At 37.0% G+C, this 18,774-nt stretch overlaps 4 protein-coding genes across 4 annotated transcripts; 2 read left to right on the top strand and 2 right to left on the bottom strand.

The window, feature by feature from the left end:
- The first annotated feature begins 70 nt into the window (after positions 1-70).
- On the top strand, positions 71-4,500 carry pomp (proteasome maturation protein). The gene is made up of 6 exons (XM_065287496.1): positions 71-139; positions 624-727; positions 811-871; positions 993-1,094; positions 3,828-3,921; positions 4,331-4,500. The coding sequence occupies exons 1-6, from the start codon at positions 137-139 to the stop codon at positions 4,396-4,398; spliced, it is 432 nt and encodes a 143-aa protein (XP_065143568.1). The 5' UTR covers positions 71-136; the 3' UTR covers positions 4,399-4,500.
- Positions 4,501-4,950: 450 nt separating this feature from the next.
- Positions 4,951-8,948, bottom strand: ccdc82 (coiled-coil domain containing 82). The gene is made up of 7 exons (XM_065287495.2): positions 8,121-8,948; positions 7,624-7,888; positions 7,449-7,541; positions 5,755-5,879; positions 5,496-5,666; positions 5,184-5,396; positions 4,951-5,072 (listed from the first exon to the last, which is right to left on the bottom strand). The coding sequence occupies exons 1-7, from the start codon at positions 8,658-8,660 to the stop codon at positions 5,007-5,009; spliced, it is 1,473 nt and encodes a 490-aa protein (XP_065143567.1). The 5' UTR covers positions 8,661-8,948; the 3' UTR covers positions 4,951-5,006.
- Positions 8,949-9,633: 685 nt separating this feature from the next.
- On the bottom strand, positions 9,634-11,739 carry spag16 (sperm associated antigen 16). Its single transcript, XM_065287863.1, has one exon. The coding sequence runs from the start codon at positions 11,549-11,551 to the stop codon at positions 9,743-9,745; it is 1,809 nt and encodes a 602-aa protein (XP_065143935.1). The 5' UTR covers positions 11,552-11,739; the 3' UTR covers positions 9,634-9,742.
- A 1,415-nt stretch (positions 11,740-13,154) lies between these two features.
- Positions 13,155-17,690, top strand: arxb (aristaless related homeobox b). Its single transcript, XM_065287862.2, has 5 exons — positions 13,155-13,335; positions 13,810-14,299; positions 15,917-15,962; positions 16,321-16,601; positions 16,747-17,690. Exons 1-5 carry the CDS (start codon positions 13,170-13,172, stop codon positions 16,970-16,972), a joined length of 1,209 nt encoding a protein of 402 aa, XP_065143934.1. The 5' UTR covers positions 13,155-13,169; the 3' UTR covers positions 16,973-17,690.
- Positions 17,691-18,774: the final 1,084 nt, after the last annotated feature.

The following is an 18,774-nucleotide window of genomic DNA, read 5'->3' as shown; positions in this document are numbered from 1 at the left end:
TATGGTTAAAAAAATATGTTAAAACCAAACGTATAAAATGTTATTTAATACGTATGATCACGTGATTACAGCGTTTCCGGATATTGACCGGAAGTACATTTATGCAGCAGATTGTGAAGACGAAACTCGCTGAAAGATGGTAATGCACATCTCCAGTTTATTTGAGCATTTGTTTACCTTGATTACACTCTCTTTTAAGATACTAAGTTAAGTGTGGTTAATTCTTTGCTTTATGACAGTTTATATCAAACTATTCAGAAAACGTAACGTTACATTTGTGTTGCACCGGTGTTAGCTAGCTGATTTAACGTTAGCATAGCACAACAGTTCGTGTTTATTTTAAATCAATGAGTGATTATTTGTTCAGACTTTTTACTTATATGTGTCGAATGTTCTTATTTGCCTCCCAAATCACTTCTTTATATTTCAGAGATGATTTTGCTACTACGTCGCTAGCTTGTATATGAATAACGATGCGTCATGATCCTACTTTCACTTTGTATAGATCGTAACTGTAGAGACTATAAACATGAATGTAGTGTGCTAACTGTAGTAATATGCTCATGTCAGGTCTGTTCAACGTGTAAACGATTACATTTTAAATCTGCCCGTGTCTCTTTCAGAATACTCGTGGACTGCGCTCTCAGCTGAAGGACAGTGTTCCTGTGACAGGTCTCAGTAGTACTCAGGCTGGACCCTATGGAGTACCAGACACACTACGTAGAGGGTAAATTCAGAGATTATAAACATTAACTTCTGGTTCCTGGTTCGTTATCTTAATGCTTGTATTTTGCCCTTGTCTTACTGTAGGTTCTCAAGTGTAAAAAATGAGCTGCTACCGAGTCATCCATTGGAGCTCTCTGAGAAAAATGTAAGTACGGTCCTGTAAATGTAAATACTTCACAATAAAGTTAACCCAGCAGCGTTTGTAAGTCAGTATATAAGCCATGTCACGTTTTGAAATGCAATCCTCTTTTATTGTGTGATACCAGTTTCAGCTTAACCAGGACAAGATGAATTTCAACACACTAAGGAACATCCAGGGACTTCATGCACCACTGAAATTACAGATGGAGTACAGAGCAGCTAAACAGGTATTGTGTTTATTACATTAACCCATGCAAATGATTAGGGCTGTATAACGATTAATCGTTTGCAGAATAAAAGTTTTTGTTTACATCATATGTGTGTTTATGTACTGTGTATAATAATTTTGTGTTAATCTGCAAATGATTAGTTGTGATTAATTGTTATACAGCCCTAATACACACACAGGTTTGACACAAAAAACTGAGATTATTGCATTTTTGTGAAAGACTTGTTAGAGATCAGATTTAGAGCGAATATCAAAACATACACAGTTTTTCCTTTTTCTGAATCCATGGATACTTAAGTGTTTATAAGTTGTGTAAGAGCGCAACCTGGTGAATAATAGTGGAAATATGGATTGCTGCAAAAACTTGCATTGGCAGGGAAGCATTTTCTCTTAAAGGGATAGTTCACCCAAAAATGAAAATTCTGTCATCATTTAATCAGCCTTATGTTGTTACAAACCTGTATAAATGTATTTGTTCTGATGAACACAAAGGAAGATATTTTGAGAAATGTTTGTAACCAAACTGTTAGTGGACCCCATTCACTTCCATAGTTGGAAAAAAATAATACTATGTAAGTAAATGGGGTTTACGAAAGGTTTGGTTAGAAACATTTCTCAAAATATCTTCCTATGTGTTTATCAGAACCAGTGATGGGAGTAACGCGTTACTGTAATTCCACTACTTTTATCAGTAACGAGCAGGAAACGAAGTATTATTTTAAATCAAGTAACACAATTACAATTACTGAAATTGAAATAAGTTTGTTACTCGCGTTACTCCGTTTTGTAAAAAAATAACACTTGCAGACAAGACATTTCTGATCTAACGTCGGAGGACTGTGGTGGGCCACGCAATGAATCATTAAACTTCATCATGGCGACAGTGCATATAAAATGAACATGAAAAATCTAAACGGGACAACATACCTTTGTTTACAAATTGTGCGCAAGTCATAATCCATCCGGTCTCATGTTTGTAAATTATCTTTGCCAAGCAATCCCAGTATGACATCAATAAATCTGAGAAATGTTAAAGAGTAACTAAACCCTAAACCAACTTTTTTTAGTTAATGATCTGTAAGAATGGGGCTTTATTAGTGCTGTTCATTGAAGTTTTTTGACATTTGGATGTAAAGTGTTTCAATACTACAATATATGGTGTAAAAACGTCTGAGTGCTGCCCTCTTCAGGTTGAACGGGGGCTACTGCAGTTGAATTTTCCTATTGGATGGTGGGTCCAAAGAATGACTCGTGACGTAAGCAGGTTTAAGTTCACCATGCCCTTGTTACGATCTCACCACACACTTAGTTCGTCCCCTCTATCTCCTTGGGATCTGCCCACTTTTCTTGCATTTTTCAAATATTGCCAGTGGGTGGAGTCACGCTCTGACCAGAGGTTTAGTTACGCTTTATTATATTCTTAGATGCTTACATCGGCTTTCATGGAAGAGAACGATCCGCGATTGTTGTTTCCAGTAAAATATTCACACTGCGCTGTAGAACTGTTAAAACTCCATAGTATGTGTGAGTGCGCATTTAGTTTCAGTTTCGGTTTCACTCGCTCTGTATCTGACAAAACAATCCACTCTCTCTGTGTCCGGCTGACAAAACAATCCACGTACTCCGTTTTCTTCCTTTAATCTTGTGTATCATTAAAATCAAATATAAAAAATATACAAACAATATATGACCAAAGAGCGCACCACTGCCGCAAGATTCACAAGCTGTGTCCCAATTCAAGGGCTGCGACCTTCTTAGCATGCGACCTTAAAAGGTGAGCACTCTGTCTTTCAAGGTGGAAGCATCACAAGTCCGCGAAGAGAACTGAAATGAGACGGTCTTCAGAGTACCCATAATTTGCATTAGCTGCTGCACGCGCACACCGCGCCTGTCAGCAGGACACAGCGGAGACGTTTTGATTTATTAAAATAAATATGGAATCAGAAAAATGATAATTTATTTTAGAAAATGAGACACATCTCCAAATTCTTAGAGACGATACACAATTTGAACACATTGTATATTTTCAATGTAAACATACAGAATATTTGTCTAAATGATATACATAAATAAACTAATCTTACATATTAAGATAATTTCTAACAAAAATATTCAAAGGCTTAATCTAAAGCAAAATAGGCTCCCACAGTATGTGATATATTAGAGTCTTACGTGTAAAATAGCCCATTCATATTATTTTATTGTTTGACTGTTCAGTACTGTTCATATTTACATTTAAAAAGCAGACATAAAAGTAACTTAAAAGTTACTTTCCCTAGTAACTAATTACTTTTGATATACAGTAACTGGTAGAGTAATTCAATTACTTTTAAAAAATGTAACTAGTAACTGTAACTAATTACTAATTTTCAGTAACTTGCCCAACACTGATCAGAACACAGAAATGTATACAGGTTTGTAACAACACGAGAGTGAGTAAATGATGACAGAATTTTCATTTTTGGGTGAACTATCCCTTTAATTGACAAAATACCAACTCGTCAATGTCAGGGAAAGAGTTAAATATATATCCATGCATTAGTTGTATTTTTTATACATAATTATTAGTATTCACAATGCAGCCCTACAAATGATATGAAATGCATAAGCATTGTGGACGATTTGGTACCGCAGCACACAAGAGTCATGTGGTTGCATATAATGGGTTTATATATATATATATACTTTTTTTTTTTTTTTTTTAATGGAACCTTTACTTTTTTGTTGTTAGATTCAGCGTTTGCCCTTCCTGCCAAGCTCAAATCTTGCCCTGGATACTCTCAGAGGTAGTGATGACACCATTGGTTTTGAGGACATCCTCAATGGTATGTGGACACATCTATCATAACCCACACATTACCTGTGAAGAAGCCTATGTAGAGCTATAATGTGATCCTGTCGGTGAAATCCAGGCTAAAGTCTCAATCTGTTTATGAGATTTGGGGCATCAAAGTTTGATTTCACACTAATTTCAATGTTGTCATGGCCTTGCTTAGCCTATATAAAATATATCAAGGTTATATTTGCACAAAATCGTCTTTACATGATGGAAGGATGTAGGATGATGTTATGTAATAAATCACAAAAAATTACTTTAAGCTGGAATTTCACAGACTAGATCACATATTTTGGTAAAATTGTACTAATGATAGTGTGATGATTTACTAAAGTTGATTTTGAAATCCTGATGATATGATTTTTGTGGATTATACTATAACTATCATTTTTCTCCAGATCCTGCCCAGTGTGAGCTAATGGGTGAGCCTCACATCATGACTGAATACAGGCTTGGTCTCCTGTGAGGATGGCTTTTCAGCACTATTTTCCCCATTGTCTGATAGATTGTGTTAAATAAACTGTTTGACAACTGTTTCTAATAAAATGTAAAATTTGATATGTTGAAACTGTGTCCTGTGGCTTTCTGAAACATTGATAATTTTGTAGAGTTTGTTTTTAATGACTCAGTTGTTCTTTTCTCAATCCATTTTATTTCAAGAACACAAAGACATGTAAAATGACTTGCACGTACATTATAAAGAAGTGTGTGATGTTGACAAAACAAAGAGATTACTTCGGGTAAAGATATAATATATATATACAGAGCGTAAAGATTCAAAAGCCATTATCAGAGCATTACGAATGCGTATAATTTAAGACTTTAATAACCCAGTAATGTTTAGATCAATGTTTACATTTTTGGTTACAATGTATGCAGATGCAAGAGAATACTGTATCGCAAACTACTGATTTCATTACAATCATGCAAATTATCATACGTAGTAGTCAAGAGTATAAAACTTAAATGTGTCTGAATTAAAATGTTAAATCTGAGGCACACAAGCATTTGAATACGATTGAGAAAATTAATCATGCTTCATTTTATTTACAGAATACAAAAGATGAAAAGATTTCAATCCAGCTTTTCTTCCTGGAAGAAATCAGCAGAGTTGAGGTGTTCCTGAAACTTTTCATATTGCTTGATGAATAGAAAAAAATAGGAATCGATTAAAAAGACGGCAAACATATTTTCATGCTGTTATGCTGCACTGTTCAAGCACATTTTAACATGCAGGTTTCACATCCATACCTCATTGATCCACCCTCCCTCTTGCAATTTAGTGAACACCTTGTTGACGGTGTCTTTAACTGGTTCATCTTCGCCTTCCTCTCCATCTTTATCTCCTACTTCCTTTTGAGCTTCTAAAGCTGTGCGACACCTCTCAAAGAGATGGTACTTAAAGTGCTTCAACGCATGGTAGACCTCAGTTCGACTGGCACAGACAGAGCCAACGAAGAAACTCTGTGATTTGTCAAAAAAACAAGAAGCAGCCATCAACATCTTACTTTCTATCAAAGCGTAATGGATATTTATATGTGGTCTGTATGAAAAGCAACAGACCTGTGCGTCGTCAGGCATAAATTGGTCTTCCTGCAGGGTGGTGTTGTGATACAACTGCCCAGAAAGTCGCACGGTGAAGCGGCCTGTTCTGTGGAGCTCGCAAGCTTCACATCCCTTCGAATGGACCCTCGTCTCCATAACTCGCAGTTTGGGATAACATTCGACACGTTCCTATTAAAAACAAAACAAATAGACATCAAAGCATAACTGTATTTACTACAATTAATGGTATAACATGCAATTGTACTCTCTGCTTTACTTTATAACGCTCTTTCCAGCGGCTCCTCTGTTTCAGATTTTCTAGGCGAGGGAGAACCAGTCGCTCATCGAAATGGTGCAATGATGACTTCATCTCCTGAGCATACCGTTTTGTTCGCTCGCCACCTGCACTCATTGATATTATAACGAGAGAATCATCACAAATTAAGATATTTTTATATGTTAACAACCGAGCATATCATGGGGCACCATTCAGTTCCATAGTATTTCTTTTCTGCAATGGAAGTCAATGGTGCCCCAGATCTGCTTGGTTACAAAACTTTTTCAAAAATAGCAGATTTTTTTTACACAGGTTTGGAACAGTTTGATGGTAAGGAAATGATGACAGAATTTTTTGCTGAACTACCCCTTGGTTTATGCCACGCACTGAGAACCTACACTCACCTAAAGGATTATTAGGAACACCTATTCAATTTCTCATTAATGCAATTATCTAATCAACCAATCACATGGCAGTTGCTTCAATGCATTTAGGGGTGTGGTCTTGTTCAAGACAATCTTCTGAACTCCAAACTGAATGTCAGAATACAGAAAGAAAGGTGATTTAAGCAATTTTGAGTGTGGCATGGTTGTTGGTGCCAGACGGGCCAGTCTGAGTATTTCACAATCTGCTCCGTTACTGGGATTTTCATGCCCAACCATTTCTAGGGTTTACAAAGAATGGTATAAAAAGTGAAAAAACATCCAGTATGCGGCAGTCCTCTGGGCGAAAATGCCTTGTTGATGCTAAAGGTCAGAGGAGAATGGACCGACTAATTCAAGCTGATAGAAGAGCAACTTTGATTGAAATAACCACTCGTTACAACCGAGGTATGCAGCAAAGCATTTGTGAAGCCACAACACGCACAATCTTGAGACGGATGGGCTACAACAGCAGAAGACTCCACCGGGTACCACTAATCTCCACTACAATTAGGAAAAAGTGGCTACAATTTGCTCAAGCCAACCAAAACTGGACTTAAAGACTGGAAAAATGTTGCCTGGTCTGATGAGTCTTGATTTCTGTTAAGACATTCAGATGGTAGAGTCAGAATGTGGCGTAAACAGAATGAGAACATGGATCCATCATGCCTTGTTTCCACTGCGCAATCTGGTGGTGTAATGTTGTGGGGGATGTTTTCTTGGCACACTTTAGGCCCCTTAGTGCCAATTGGGCATCGTTTAAATGCCACAGCCTACCTGAGCATTGTTTCTGACCATGTCCATCCCTATATGACCACCATGTACCCATCCTCTGATGGCTACTTCCAGCAGGATAATGCACCATGTCACAAAGCTCAAATCATTGGTTTCTTGAACATGACAATGAGTTCACTGTACTAAAATGGCCCCACAGTCACATGATCTCAACCCAATAGAGCATCTTTGGCATGTGGTGGAATGGGAGCTTCGTGCCCTTGATGTGCATCCCACAAATCTCCATCAACTGCAAGATGCTATCCTATCAATATGGGCCAACATTTCTAAAGAATGCTTTCATTACCTTGTTGAATCAATGCCACGTAGAATTAAGGCAGTTCTGAAGGCAAAAGGGGGTCAAACACAGCATTAGTATGGTGTTCCTAATAATCCTTTAGGTGAGTGTATATTTGCATATCTTAAAACTATTTTATATGCAATTAATATGTGGCTTTGGAAACTAAATTTATTGCTGCAAAACATCCATAAACATACCATGAAGTGACTTGAGGAAGGTTGGGTCCAGTACATTGATCAGCAAGGCTTTGACCACCACCTGAAAGTGGGTTTTCTGAGATCCCGTGATAACTGTAAGTGAAAGAGAAATGTGTGAGGTCCACAGAATTTAAGTTAAAAACACAAAACCAAGAGATAGAAGCTAGGGACATACACTGGCGTGGAAGGTGAGAGAGAAAATCCATATCTTTTCCCTCCTCCTCATCTTCCTCCTGTTTTTCATCCTTCTTCTTTTCATCTTCCTCCACAATAAAATCCTTCAGACTGTCACTGTCAGCCAGTTTTTCCTCATCGCTGCTGTTTAGAGGACTGCCGTTCTCCTCAACACTAGATTCATCCCCAGAATCATCTGCTTTACTCTGCTCTTCTGGTTTAACCTCCACTTTCTCCTCCTCCTCCTCATCTTCATCATCTGAACCCTGAAGAACAACAAGACATTTAGTAAGACATCCAGCTAGAAATACTGTTTTATCCGGTTCCTCTAATAAAAACAATAGAAAGCATCACAGAAATTACAATGGATTATGGAAACTATAATGCGGTCTGGTGGGATGTTATATCTGCCCCAATAGAATACCATTACTCACTATATAAACTCCTAATGAGTTTGATGGTAAACACATGATGCTATTTGTAACCAACTTAACTTACCAACGTTCTGCGCCTGCGACGCGTGGTGCCCGACTTTCTCCTCTTTGACAGCTCCATGAGTTTATTCTTCCTCTCTCTCCTCTTGGCCGCAGCTTGTTTCACCTCCGCATCTCTCTTCTTCTCCCTCAGAGCCTCGTCCTCTGAATCCTCCGGCAGTCGGAGACGTTTCCTCTGCAGCACTCTCCTGAGCGGCTCTCCGCCGACGTCACTGGAGGAATCGCTGGAGTCGTCGTCGTCCAAAGCCGTCGCGCTGGCGACCCTTTTCCTCTGTTTTCGGGACACCGCGCATTTCTCGTCCGTTTCGCTGCTGCTGTCGCTCCCGCGGGGTCTGTACGAGCTGTCAGAGCTGCGGGATTCATCGTCAGATGTCTGGCACTCGCTCTCTGAACTGACGCTGGTCGTGCTGGCGTACGAACCCTCGTCGCTGTCTTCCAGCATACGATCAATGGGGTTCACGCGCGTCTTCTTCTTGTCAATGCGAGACTTGGGGGGCGCGCATTTTCGCCTTAACCCAAAAAGCTTTCCAACGCTTTTCATCATTTTTACGGGGGTTACGTGAGCTAACTTATGTTTTAAACGTAAATTATATGTGTAAATGAGCTGTAGCTATAGCAACAGGATTATGCGTCTGTTTAGCGTCATGAATGATTACTTTAAGAAAAAAGTAATGATTGTAGCATGCACTTACAACAATATTGTTTCCATAATCAATATTTCACGCGTGATTTTAATACATCTGCCTAACGGAATCTGCTTAATTTTCCTTCAGCCCCGACACGCGCCAATAACATGATGGGGGCGTGTCTGTGTTTTTCTAGCGACGCACTTCCGCTCCTAACTTCACGTGCGCTGAAACAAACGCGCCACCTGAAGACGAGGAGAAGCGCTTTTCTGTTATAAATCTTTTTACCATTGTTTTACTTTTTTATGTATATCTTATGCAGCATTTAAGATCGTACAATATTTTTGTCTGAATTATTTTTATTTTAGAACAATAAACCAATTTCCACATATGATTGACAGTAAAATAAAGTGAATAGTAAAAGTACAAATTCACAAAAATGTAAATACATTTGAATGTTTATTCATAACAATAATATTCATAACAATATATGTCAATAATGTATTTACATTCAAGACTGGAACAAAGAAATGTAGATTTATTTTTTATTTATTTCATTATAATAGTTTAAATACTTAAAGGGATATTTCACCCAAACATGAAAATTCTGTCATCATTTACTCACTCTCATGTTGTTTCAAACCTGTATAAATGTCTTTGTTCTGTTGAAGAGGAATGAAGATATTTTAAGGAATGTTTGTAACCAAACCGTTCATAGCCCCATTAACGTCCATAGTAGGAAAAACGAATACTAAGTAAGTGAATAGGGCTCACAAACGGTTACAAACATTCCTCAAAAAAATAAAAAAAAATTCTACAGGTTTGTAACAAGATGAGGGTGAGTAAATGATGATAGAATTGTCATTTTTGGGTGAACTATCCCTTTAAGTTATTTCATATATTTGACAGAATTTTTTTTTTTGCAAAATATTTCATTTTCTAGTGAATACAAATACTTTTCATTTAAAATTCATGTCTCTCAAACGTTGAAAATTTGTTGTTAGGCCCAGATAAGAATTTCACCATCTGACCCTGCAGACAGAAGGTATTGCCCTTTATGATCAAAAATGACACTTTGAACCGCATCATCGTGACCCGTTAGACTTGACACATGTAAAGATGCAATTTCCACCATTTTCACCGATCCATCATTACTTGCAACCGCCAGCATTCTCCCATTCGGACTGAAGGCCACCTGATTGCTAGGATGAGGCCCGGTGTCCACAGTCACCATAGCGGATACATTTCTCACATCCCATAATTTGACCACCCCAAAAGAGTCGCACGATGCAATCGTGTCCCCCACGGCATTGAAGGTTGCATGGTTGCATGAATGCTTATGCCCATAGAAAGTCTGGGCACATAATCCAGCACGAGCATCCCAGAGAGAGATTGTCTTGTCTGCGGAGCAGCTAAGTAGAATATTTGAGTATGGCAAAAAATAAATGCTGTTCACCGAGTCAACATGTCCACGCAGAGTGCAGCGACAACGCTCGCTATTCAAATCCCACACTTTGGCTGTGTTGTCCATCGAACAAGAGGCCACAAAATCACCACATGAATGAAATGAACAGCCCCAGGTGGCATGGGTGTGCCCCTCCAAGTTGAGTATGCATCGACCTTGAGCAAAGTCCCAAATCTTAACCATGGTGTCCCCACTTGTTGTACTCAAATAATTACCACTGGGATGAAAACTACAGGATGATAGCCAATCAGTGTGACCTTCACCAGTCATGATCAGCTCGCCCTCCGGTATTGCCCATAATCTCCAAAGTTGGTCATCACTTGAGGAAGCAACTATCATTTTACGGGGGTGAAGAGCGAGGAAACTTACTCCCATGGTGTGAGCTTTAAAAGACTTTGAGAGAGAGAAGTTGGATGATTTGGTGTTCAAGGATGAAAGTGCTTTAATTTGTGGCAAATAAGGATTGACACGAGTGCTTGCTGGGAATTCAGAGTCCTTGGGGTGTTTTGTTTCCTTATCCATCGATGAAACAGCAGGTGGCTGTTTTCCTCTCCCTGGACTCTTCTGAATTTTCTCCTGTTTAGGACTGACAACCTTTGCAGGTGCTTGGAATCCCGGGGATGAATGTGCAATACGAAGAGTGCTGTCTAAGTTTTGGGATTGGCTTACGGCTCTGTCTCTCTCCAGGCTGACCAGCATCTTCTGCCTCAGAGCCGTCTGATACTTCTCATTTAGTTGTCTAAGAGCAGGCTCGTAGGATGCATAGTGTTTCTTCAGCTTTTTAAAATCTTCAATAAGCCTATTCTTCTCTTGAACGACACGTTTGTGCTGCATCCTATGAAAGTCCCTCTCTCTTTGAAGTTTCACTATGGTCTCTCCAGCTTCAAATGCAGCCTGTTTGTAGCTGTCTCGTTCTCTCTGTGCATTCTTTAGCTCGTTGTCCAGCTTCTGGTTTTGTGTATAGGCATCTGGAACAAGTTCAGTTTGCTCCGCATTTAATACCCCTTTCTGTAGCATCTCAAACCACTCCGTTTGGAAACAATCTAACGTTCTCTCCATGCCCATTTTTACTAGATAGTTGCGGAGAAAGTCATCCACCACCTCAGGTATTGTAGAAACTGGCAGCTTGGCCGAAGTGAGCCTCTGTGTTGCGCACTCGGGGGCATCCCGCGCTGCTTTAACCGCAGTTTCCAAATCCTCTTCTCCGTCGTTTACGCTTAGCTCGTCCTCCACAGAAACTTCCTCATATTTATAATCATCTTCAGAGTCCTCGGAAATCAAAACTTTCTCAAGGTAATATGGACCGTCAGCGCATTCTTCAGCCACCTCGTATTTGGCTGCCATTTTCTCTATATGTTTTGTTTGCTTTGAAACACGTTACTAGTTGTGGACCGTTTCCATAGAGACCAGGACGCGTGACCATGAAGACCGCGTATGCGTTAACACTAGCATGTAAAAACATATGCTATGTTTAAATGTGAAATATGGATTAGAATAAATTTTCAAAGCATATTATAATAAAACTGACCTTTTGGCTCAATTTTTACAATTCTTATTCGTGTTGTAATAAAATTATAAAAAAATATTTTTGTAATAATAATGACGTTTAATAAAACTAATTGGTTTATATAAAATAAAATGTGGTTTACGTTTGTTACTTTGTTTATTTGACATTATTATACCTTTTTTCATTCATGTCAGTGAAAAAGAGGATTAACCATGTCTACAACATCAGCATACACAGCAGATGGCGCTCAAGATGCACTGTATTGTGCGCTCCCCGCATTTTAACTCCAACCTGTTAAAAACCTTGAAGTGCCAATCAAAAAATCTATGATAGTTTTGTAATCTTTGAAATTGAATGTTTGTTTTTCTGTTGCCATACCTCGAAGGCCGGAAAGAAAATCAGTAGGCCTAAGGTGTTTTCTACTAGAGTAGTCTATAGTTCACCTATAGATTGTTCACAAAAATGAAAATCCTGTCATCATTTCCTCATTTATGTGTTTGCAAACCTAAGTAAGAATATCAAACACCTAAGGAAGATATGAGGAATGGTTTAACTAAACCATTCATGAGCCCCATTCAATCACTTCCATATTATTCTTTATTCATACTAAAGGTGCCATAGAATAAAAAACTGCATTTACCTATAGATGAATAATAAGAGGTTTGTACATGGTAATGACATATCATGAGCCTAAAACGCATTTGATTCCTCATTTTAATGTATACCTCATGCATTCAAAAGACTGCTAATCTCAACATAACACCGACTGTGATGTCACAGTCCAGATGTACGCCCCCAACATTAAATTACACATTAAATTAATTACAAAGTTGTTAAAATGTATACTTATGTGAGCAATAAACATTCATTATGTGGCATAAACCTCAGACCAGAGCTCAACATTCATGACCCTTTCAAATATAGGGCAAAAATAGACCACTTAATTCAAAGATAAATGGACATGTTAAATGTTTCTGGATAATTTTGCACTTAATAAAGTTACATGAAAATATCAAAGACCAATGTAACATTTTATTTCAATGCATTCTTTGGCATCTTTAAGTGATTGGGGCACATGATCGGTTTGGTTACAAACATTTCTCAAAAAGTTGAGAGTAAATAAATGATGACAGAATTTTCATTTTTTGGTGAACTATACCTATTCATTCTAAATATGATAGCCTATTATTTAATATGTATATTGTGTTATAGGCTAAAGTTATTTATCCTATTGTTATTAAAGTATTCTAGACTGTAATGTTAAGCGGTTTATTTGAATGGTACATTGGCACAGAAAGCGAGAGGGTCTTTAAATTGGAGCACGCGGCCTGAGGCAGCGTCTTACACAGGAGAACCAATCAGATGCCGCACATGAGTTTTGGAAGCTGAAGCATCAGTACAAAGGTCCGCGTGCGCGAGCCTTCGCAGCCATCAGTCATCGAGAGCAGAGCCTTCATGAAAGCCACAGATATGAGCAGAGAAGCAGAGGGAGATGATCCAGATCAAACAGAATGCGAATGTAAATCGCCTTCTCTGTTGTCTTCATACTGCATTGACAGTATTCTTGCTAGAAGTCCTTTAAAAGTCAAAGTGTCGGGGGAGCGCAGTTTGGCGACTAAAAGTAAGTTTGTTAGTTATTTGTTTTATAAATGTGAAAATATCTGGTTGCTTGTCTGCTTGTTTACTACCTACTGAGTTTTGAATGGTTTGTAAGCTCAAGAAAGTTAATGGCGTATATGAAATTGAGTAGTCACTGAAAACAACATTTACGATGGTCTTACCCGGCCTTACATGGTTTTACTACAGTTAAAAAAAAACCATGGTTTTGCTAATAGTAATCAATGAAACATGGCTACTACACTTTTACCACAATAAAACCATGATTAATTTTCGTAAGGGTAACAACAGAAAACATAGTTTATCCATGATATTTGTAGTTAAACAGTGGTAATTAAAATAGTATTAAAATAAATATTAGTTAATGTGGACATTGTATAAATACTCGACTTCATTGTGAAGTTTTGAATGAAGTTTCTCACTTTTTTAAATTAATTTACATTGACGACTCATTTAACACTATCTTTATTGCTGACAGAAACACACAACAGTTTGTGGTCCGTTCAAACGGACATGCACCTGCCTCCCAAACTCCGCCGCCCATTTGCCCCCTCGGGCAGGATGACAGATTCTTCTATACAACTTCATAAGGATGACAGTGAACCATCCGAGACACTACAACTGCATACAACCTGTAAAAACTTCAAGATCACAGAGGCCTCTATAGTAACTAAACATTTTCAGGACCACGCGTCTCATAAGTCATGCAGTCCCGCGCAAAGACCAGAGGAGGACGAAACAGATCAGGAAAGACAGTGCAGAGAGACACATTTATCCCCGGGACTTCAGGAACAACACACATATTTGAAGAGCAATGATGACACTGCTTTATCAGCAGGGAGTGACACCGAAGATCAAGCAGTGTTAAAACGGAAACAGAGGAGATATCGGACTACATTCACTAGCTATCAGCTTGAGGAGCTGGAAAGAGCTTTCCAGAAGACTCACTATCCAGATGTGTTCACGAGGTAACACTTGACACATTATTAAAATGTACATCTTGAGTATTTAATGCCTTAACATGCGAAAGTAATTAATTTAAAATCAATCATTTTATAAGGGCTGTCAAAAGATTAATCACGATTAATCATATTCAAAATAAAAGTTTTTTTTAAATAATATATTTGTGCGTTGTGTGTAATTATTTTGTATATATAAATACACACACATGTATTTATTTAAGAAACATTTACATGTATGTATATTTATTTAGATTTGGATATTTTATAAATTATATATACACACATTAAAAAAATACATAAATATCATTTATATATATTTATATATACATAATAATTACACACAACACACACACAAAAATATGATACAAAGATTTATTTTGTATGCGATTAATCGCAATTATCCTTTGACAGCCCTAATTTTATAATGTGACAATCTGTGTAAAATAATGCATTTATTGAAATGTACCCAGTACTACATGTATAGGCCTGTGTATGTTTACATTCATTGTATATTTATTTATTTTGTTTAAATACACTGTAAAAAAATTCAGTAGAAATTACAGTGTTATTGCAGCTGGGTTGCCAGTAATTTACCGTAGATTTAAATTCATGTTATTTACTGGCAACATTTTGTTCAAAGTTAAATGAACATTAAACATTTACAAGTCTTTGTCTTTACAGAGAAAAACTAAAAAACAGCATCAAGCAAAACATTCTGGGAAACAAAATCTGAAGCAAAAAAACAGAAAAAGGTTGATGATGATTTCTGATTCCCAGAATGCTTTGCATGAGGCTGTTATTGTATAGTTTTATTATTCTGTAAAGATAAAGACTTGTTAATATTTAAAATTTATTTAACTTTGAACAAACTCTTGCCAGTAAATAACATAAATTTAAATCTAGGGTAAATTACCGGCAACCCAGCTGCAATTACATTGTCATTTCTACAGAATTTTTTCACAGTGTGCCAGTAACTTACTGTAGATTTTACATTTATGTTATTTACTGGCAACAGTTTGTTCAAAGTAAAATGAACATGAAACATTTTCATTATTTATCTAGTAAGTTACTGGCAACCAGCTGCATAATTACAGCAATATCCCAGTAACATACTGTAGATTTAAATGTATGTTATTTACCGGCAACAGTTTAAAGATAAACGAGCATTAAACATTAACAAGACTTTATCTTTACAGGAAAGAACAATAAAATGTACAGCATTATGCAAAGCGTTTCTGGAAACCAAAATCAGAAAAAAACAGAAAATGTTTATGAGAAATTCTGGTTCCCATGCTCGGCATGAGGGTTTTATTTTATAATTTCATTCTGTAAAGACAAATACCTGTTAATGTTTAATATTTTAACAAACTGTTGCCAGTTAATAAGATAAATATAAATCTACAGTAAGTTACCGGGAAACTGCTGCAGAACTACAGCAAATTTTTTACTGTGAACTGTGCCACTTTGAAATAAAGGTGAGGGACTGTAAACATTAAGTAAATATAACTATCTTATCATCCATTACGGCTGTAAAATAAAACAAATGAATATTTTTTTTAAATTGAAGAAAAAAATACAATAAAATTTAGACACTTCACTAAAATGTTTTCTTTTCTTTATTAGGGAGGAGCTAGCAATGAGATTAGACCTCACAGAGGCGCGAGTGCAAGTAAGTTTTCTTTTTTTACTTTAACTAATAGAAAAAATAACAGTAACAAAATCACATTAATTAGAAATCTTAATTATGTTTTAAGTCATTACGTCATTCTAGGCCTAATTCAGTAAAACAATGCTGTTCATGTTTGTTCACAGTCAGCAGTAAACATTGAATAAAATTCTGACACCTTAATGTTATAATAAAATGCAAAAATGTCTTAGATAATATTTAAGCATATATGTGCCGCAGACGTTTTTAGAGGAACAATAACTTGTAATTATTGGTACGTATAGTGCTTTCACAGCATTGATTTCTTAACCAAATGCATAGCAATAAAAATATTTTACTACAATATCATTTTATTTTTAAGGTCTGGTTCCAGAACCGACGTGCAAAATGGAGGAAAAGGGAAAAAGCAGGGATCCACTCGCACCCCCTGAGTCTACACTATCCTGGAACATCCCCTGCTGCACAGCCCTTGTGTCATTACCTGAGCGGGAATCCATTCGTCCCAAACCCACATCCAGCTACTGATTCAGTTTGGCCTCTCCAAAGACCATCCACAGGCTCGCCCTCAGCCCACAGCTTCAGCGCTCTGTTAGGAGCAGCAATGTTTAGACATCCTGCTTTCATCAATCCCACATTTGGAAGGTAATCCTCACCTGCATCTTTGACACAAACCATTATCTATCATCTTTACTAGTACACCGCCCTAATTTGGGGTTTTGATGTCATAGCATCAGTTCTATAAACTTGATTTCATGCACAATTATAATCTTCTGTTTATTTTTTCCAGACTGTTTACAAGCTTAGGTCCAATGGCACTGCAGAGGATACAACTTTCTGCCATCGAGGGTCCGATTCAACCCAACCCCCACATCACCAATAACCTTCTCTCCTCATCGTCACCATCATTACCTTCCTCTCCATCTGTGGACTTTCGCGCCTCCAGCATAGCAGCATTGCGTCTCAAAGCAAAGGAGCATTCTGCTCATCTCACTCAGATCTCAGATCAGTGCTGATGGACACACATATCACTTGAGAGATGGCAAAAGACCAAAGTCAAGAAGTTGAAATGAATAAACTTTTTTCGTCTCCAGTGTTAATAGGTGCTAAATGTTTTTTTTTTGGCTGTGGTATGATCCATGATATTTTCATTGCATAGCATTTTTAATGCCTATATGGGTTCATGCATTTAGCAAAAAAGCTGAGTAAATTAACTTACACTAGGTTCGGTTGTTTGATTATTGTATACGTTTTTAATTTTACTTTCATGTACTTTCATGTTAATAGATTTGTGCTGCACTTTCTGTATTAAAGGGATGACTGACATAGTTTTATGGCAAGATTTGAGTTATATTTGTTTTTATTAGAGTCACCATGAACTGAAGTAGTGATTTGCTTTTTTGGTGACATATATCCGAGTTTAAAAGGTTTCTGAAATGAAAAAGGGTAGGACTGGACTTGAATTCATCCATTGAAAACTGATTAGATCGTTTGAAGTTGGGTCATGTTATTATTTGCTGCAATCTTTTCCTTGCCTCCGCCCACCTGCCATACCATATGACCGGAAGTAAAGAGAGATCATTTCGAGGAGGGGATGAGATTTGTGTTTTTGATTATAGATTATGAGGACACATAAATAAAAAAAATAATAATGAAGCTCACAAATAAGTCATTTGTAAAAAATTCCACAATATTTTTAAACAAATTACAGTTTTTCATTTAAATTTCATTTCGACTTTAAATATGATCCCTCAAATTTCAATGAGAGAAGTTTTAAAACCATATTCTGTGTTTTTTTTTTTTTGACAAAAATGAACCAGAAAATTATCCATAAAGGCTTATGTATAAATCGACCATTTTTCTTCTTAAAAATATTACGCAAATTAGACGTACTTCTTTGTTTTTAATGCTATAAAACAAATGACCAAGGTTACAAAATGTATTTAACATTATTTAGATATGGCCTTTTGACTGTGAATGTGAGAAAAACAAAAACATTTATTTTAACAAAATTAGGCACGTAGGCTACTATACAAAAATAAATAGCATGGGTTGGATAAGATCATTATATTAGAAAAATATATAAACACATTTATAACAACATACAAACATAACCTGCATTAAGACCCAGAAACAAACAAACAAACTGTACGCTTTTTAAAAATGATGCCAGCGTATTTCGAAAACAAACTTTTTTTAAATCACCTGCAATAAAGTAAGATATTGGTAAACTTTAGTTTATACGATTAAAAATAGTCATTTTCAGCTGCGCAGATAGTGCAAAGTGGAGCTTTAACGCCTCCACAGGTGTCCATGTAATCTGGGCATTAATGCCAAATACTTGTTTTCACTATTCATGCAAATTAAGAGGCTTACTTACATCAGCTTCCTGCTTTACTTTCTTCTTGTCAAAGCCTGAAAATCGAGCTGTTAAGCCTCTGCCAGTCCTAAACCACTTTTAACTCCTGCGATCAAGGCGTCATCCAATTAGTTTGGTGTATGCTGTGATTTGTCATTTGGTCATTGAATGAGCAGCATTAGGCACTGCACTAGTGTATGATGTGTACCATCTTTGACCTAACATTGAAAGCAATGAATAATATTCAAACATAATGTCCTGCTTAAAGCCTGAACTCTATTCAGAAACCACCATTGAGAGGTCTTCTCGTAATGACGCAGGGCTTAACATGTTTAAATATTGAATGGTCAATTTAAACCACTGATTACCAACCACGGATTAAGGGAGGATTAAAGCAAGTATTATTATCTGAGTGCAGGTCTCTTTATAAGACACTTTAACAATAAGCTCAACAATCAG

This window comes from Paramisgurnus dabryanus, chromosome 18 (assembly GCF_030506205.2).
Source record: "Paramisgurnus dabryanus chromosome 18, PD_genome_1.1, whole genome shotgun sequence".
Taxonomy (NCBI): Eukaryota; Metazoa; Chordata; class Actinopteri; order Cypriniformes; family Cobitidae; genus Paramisgurnus; species Paramisgurnus dabryanus.
Note: the sequence above shows the minus strand (reverse complement) of the source record. Positions and strands in the feature narration are given on the sequence as shown.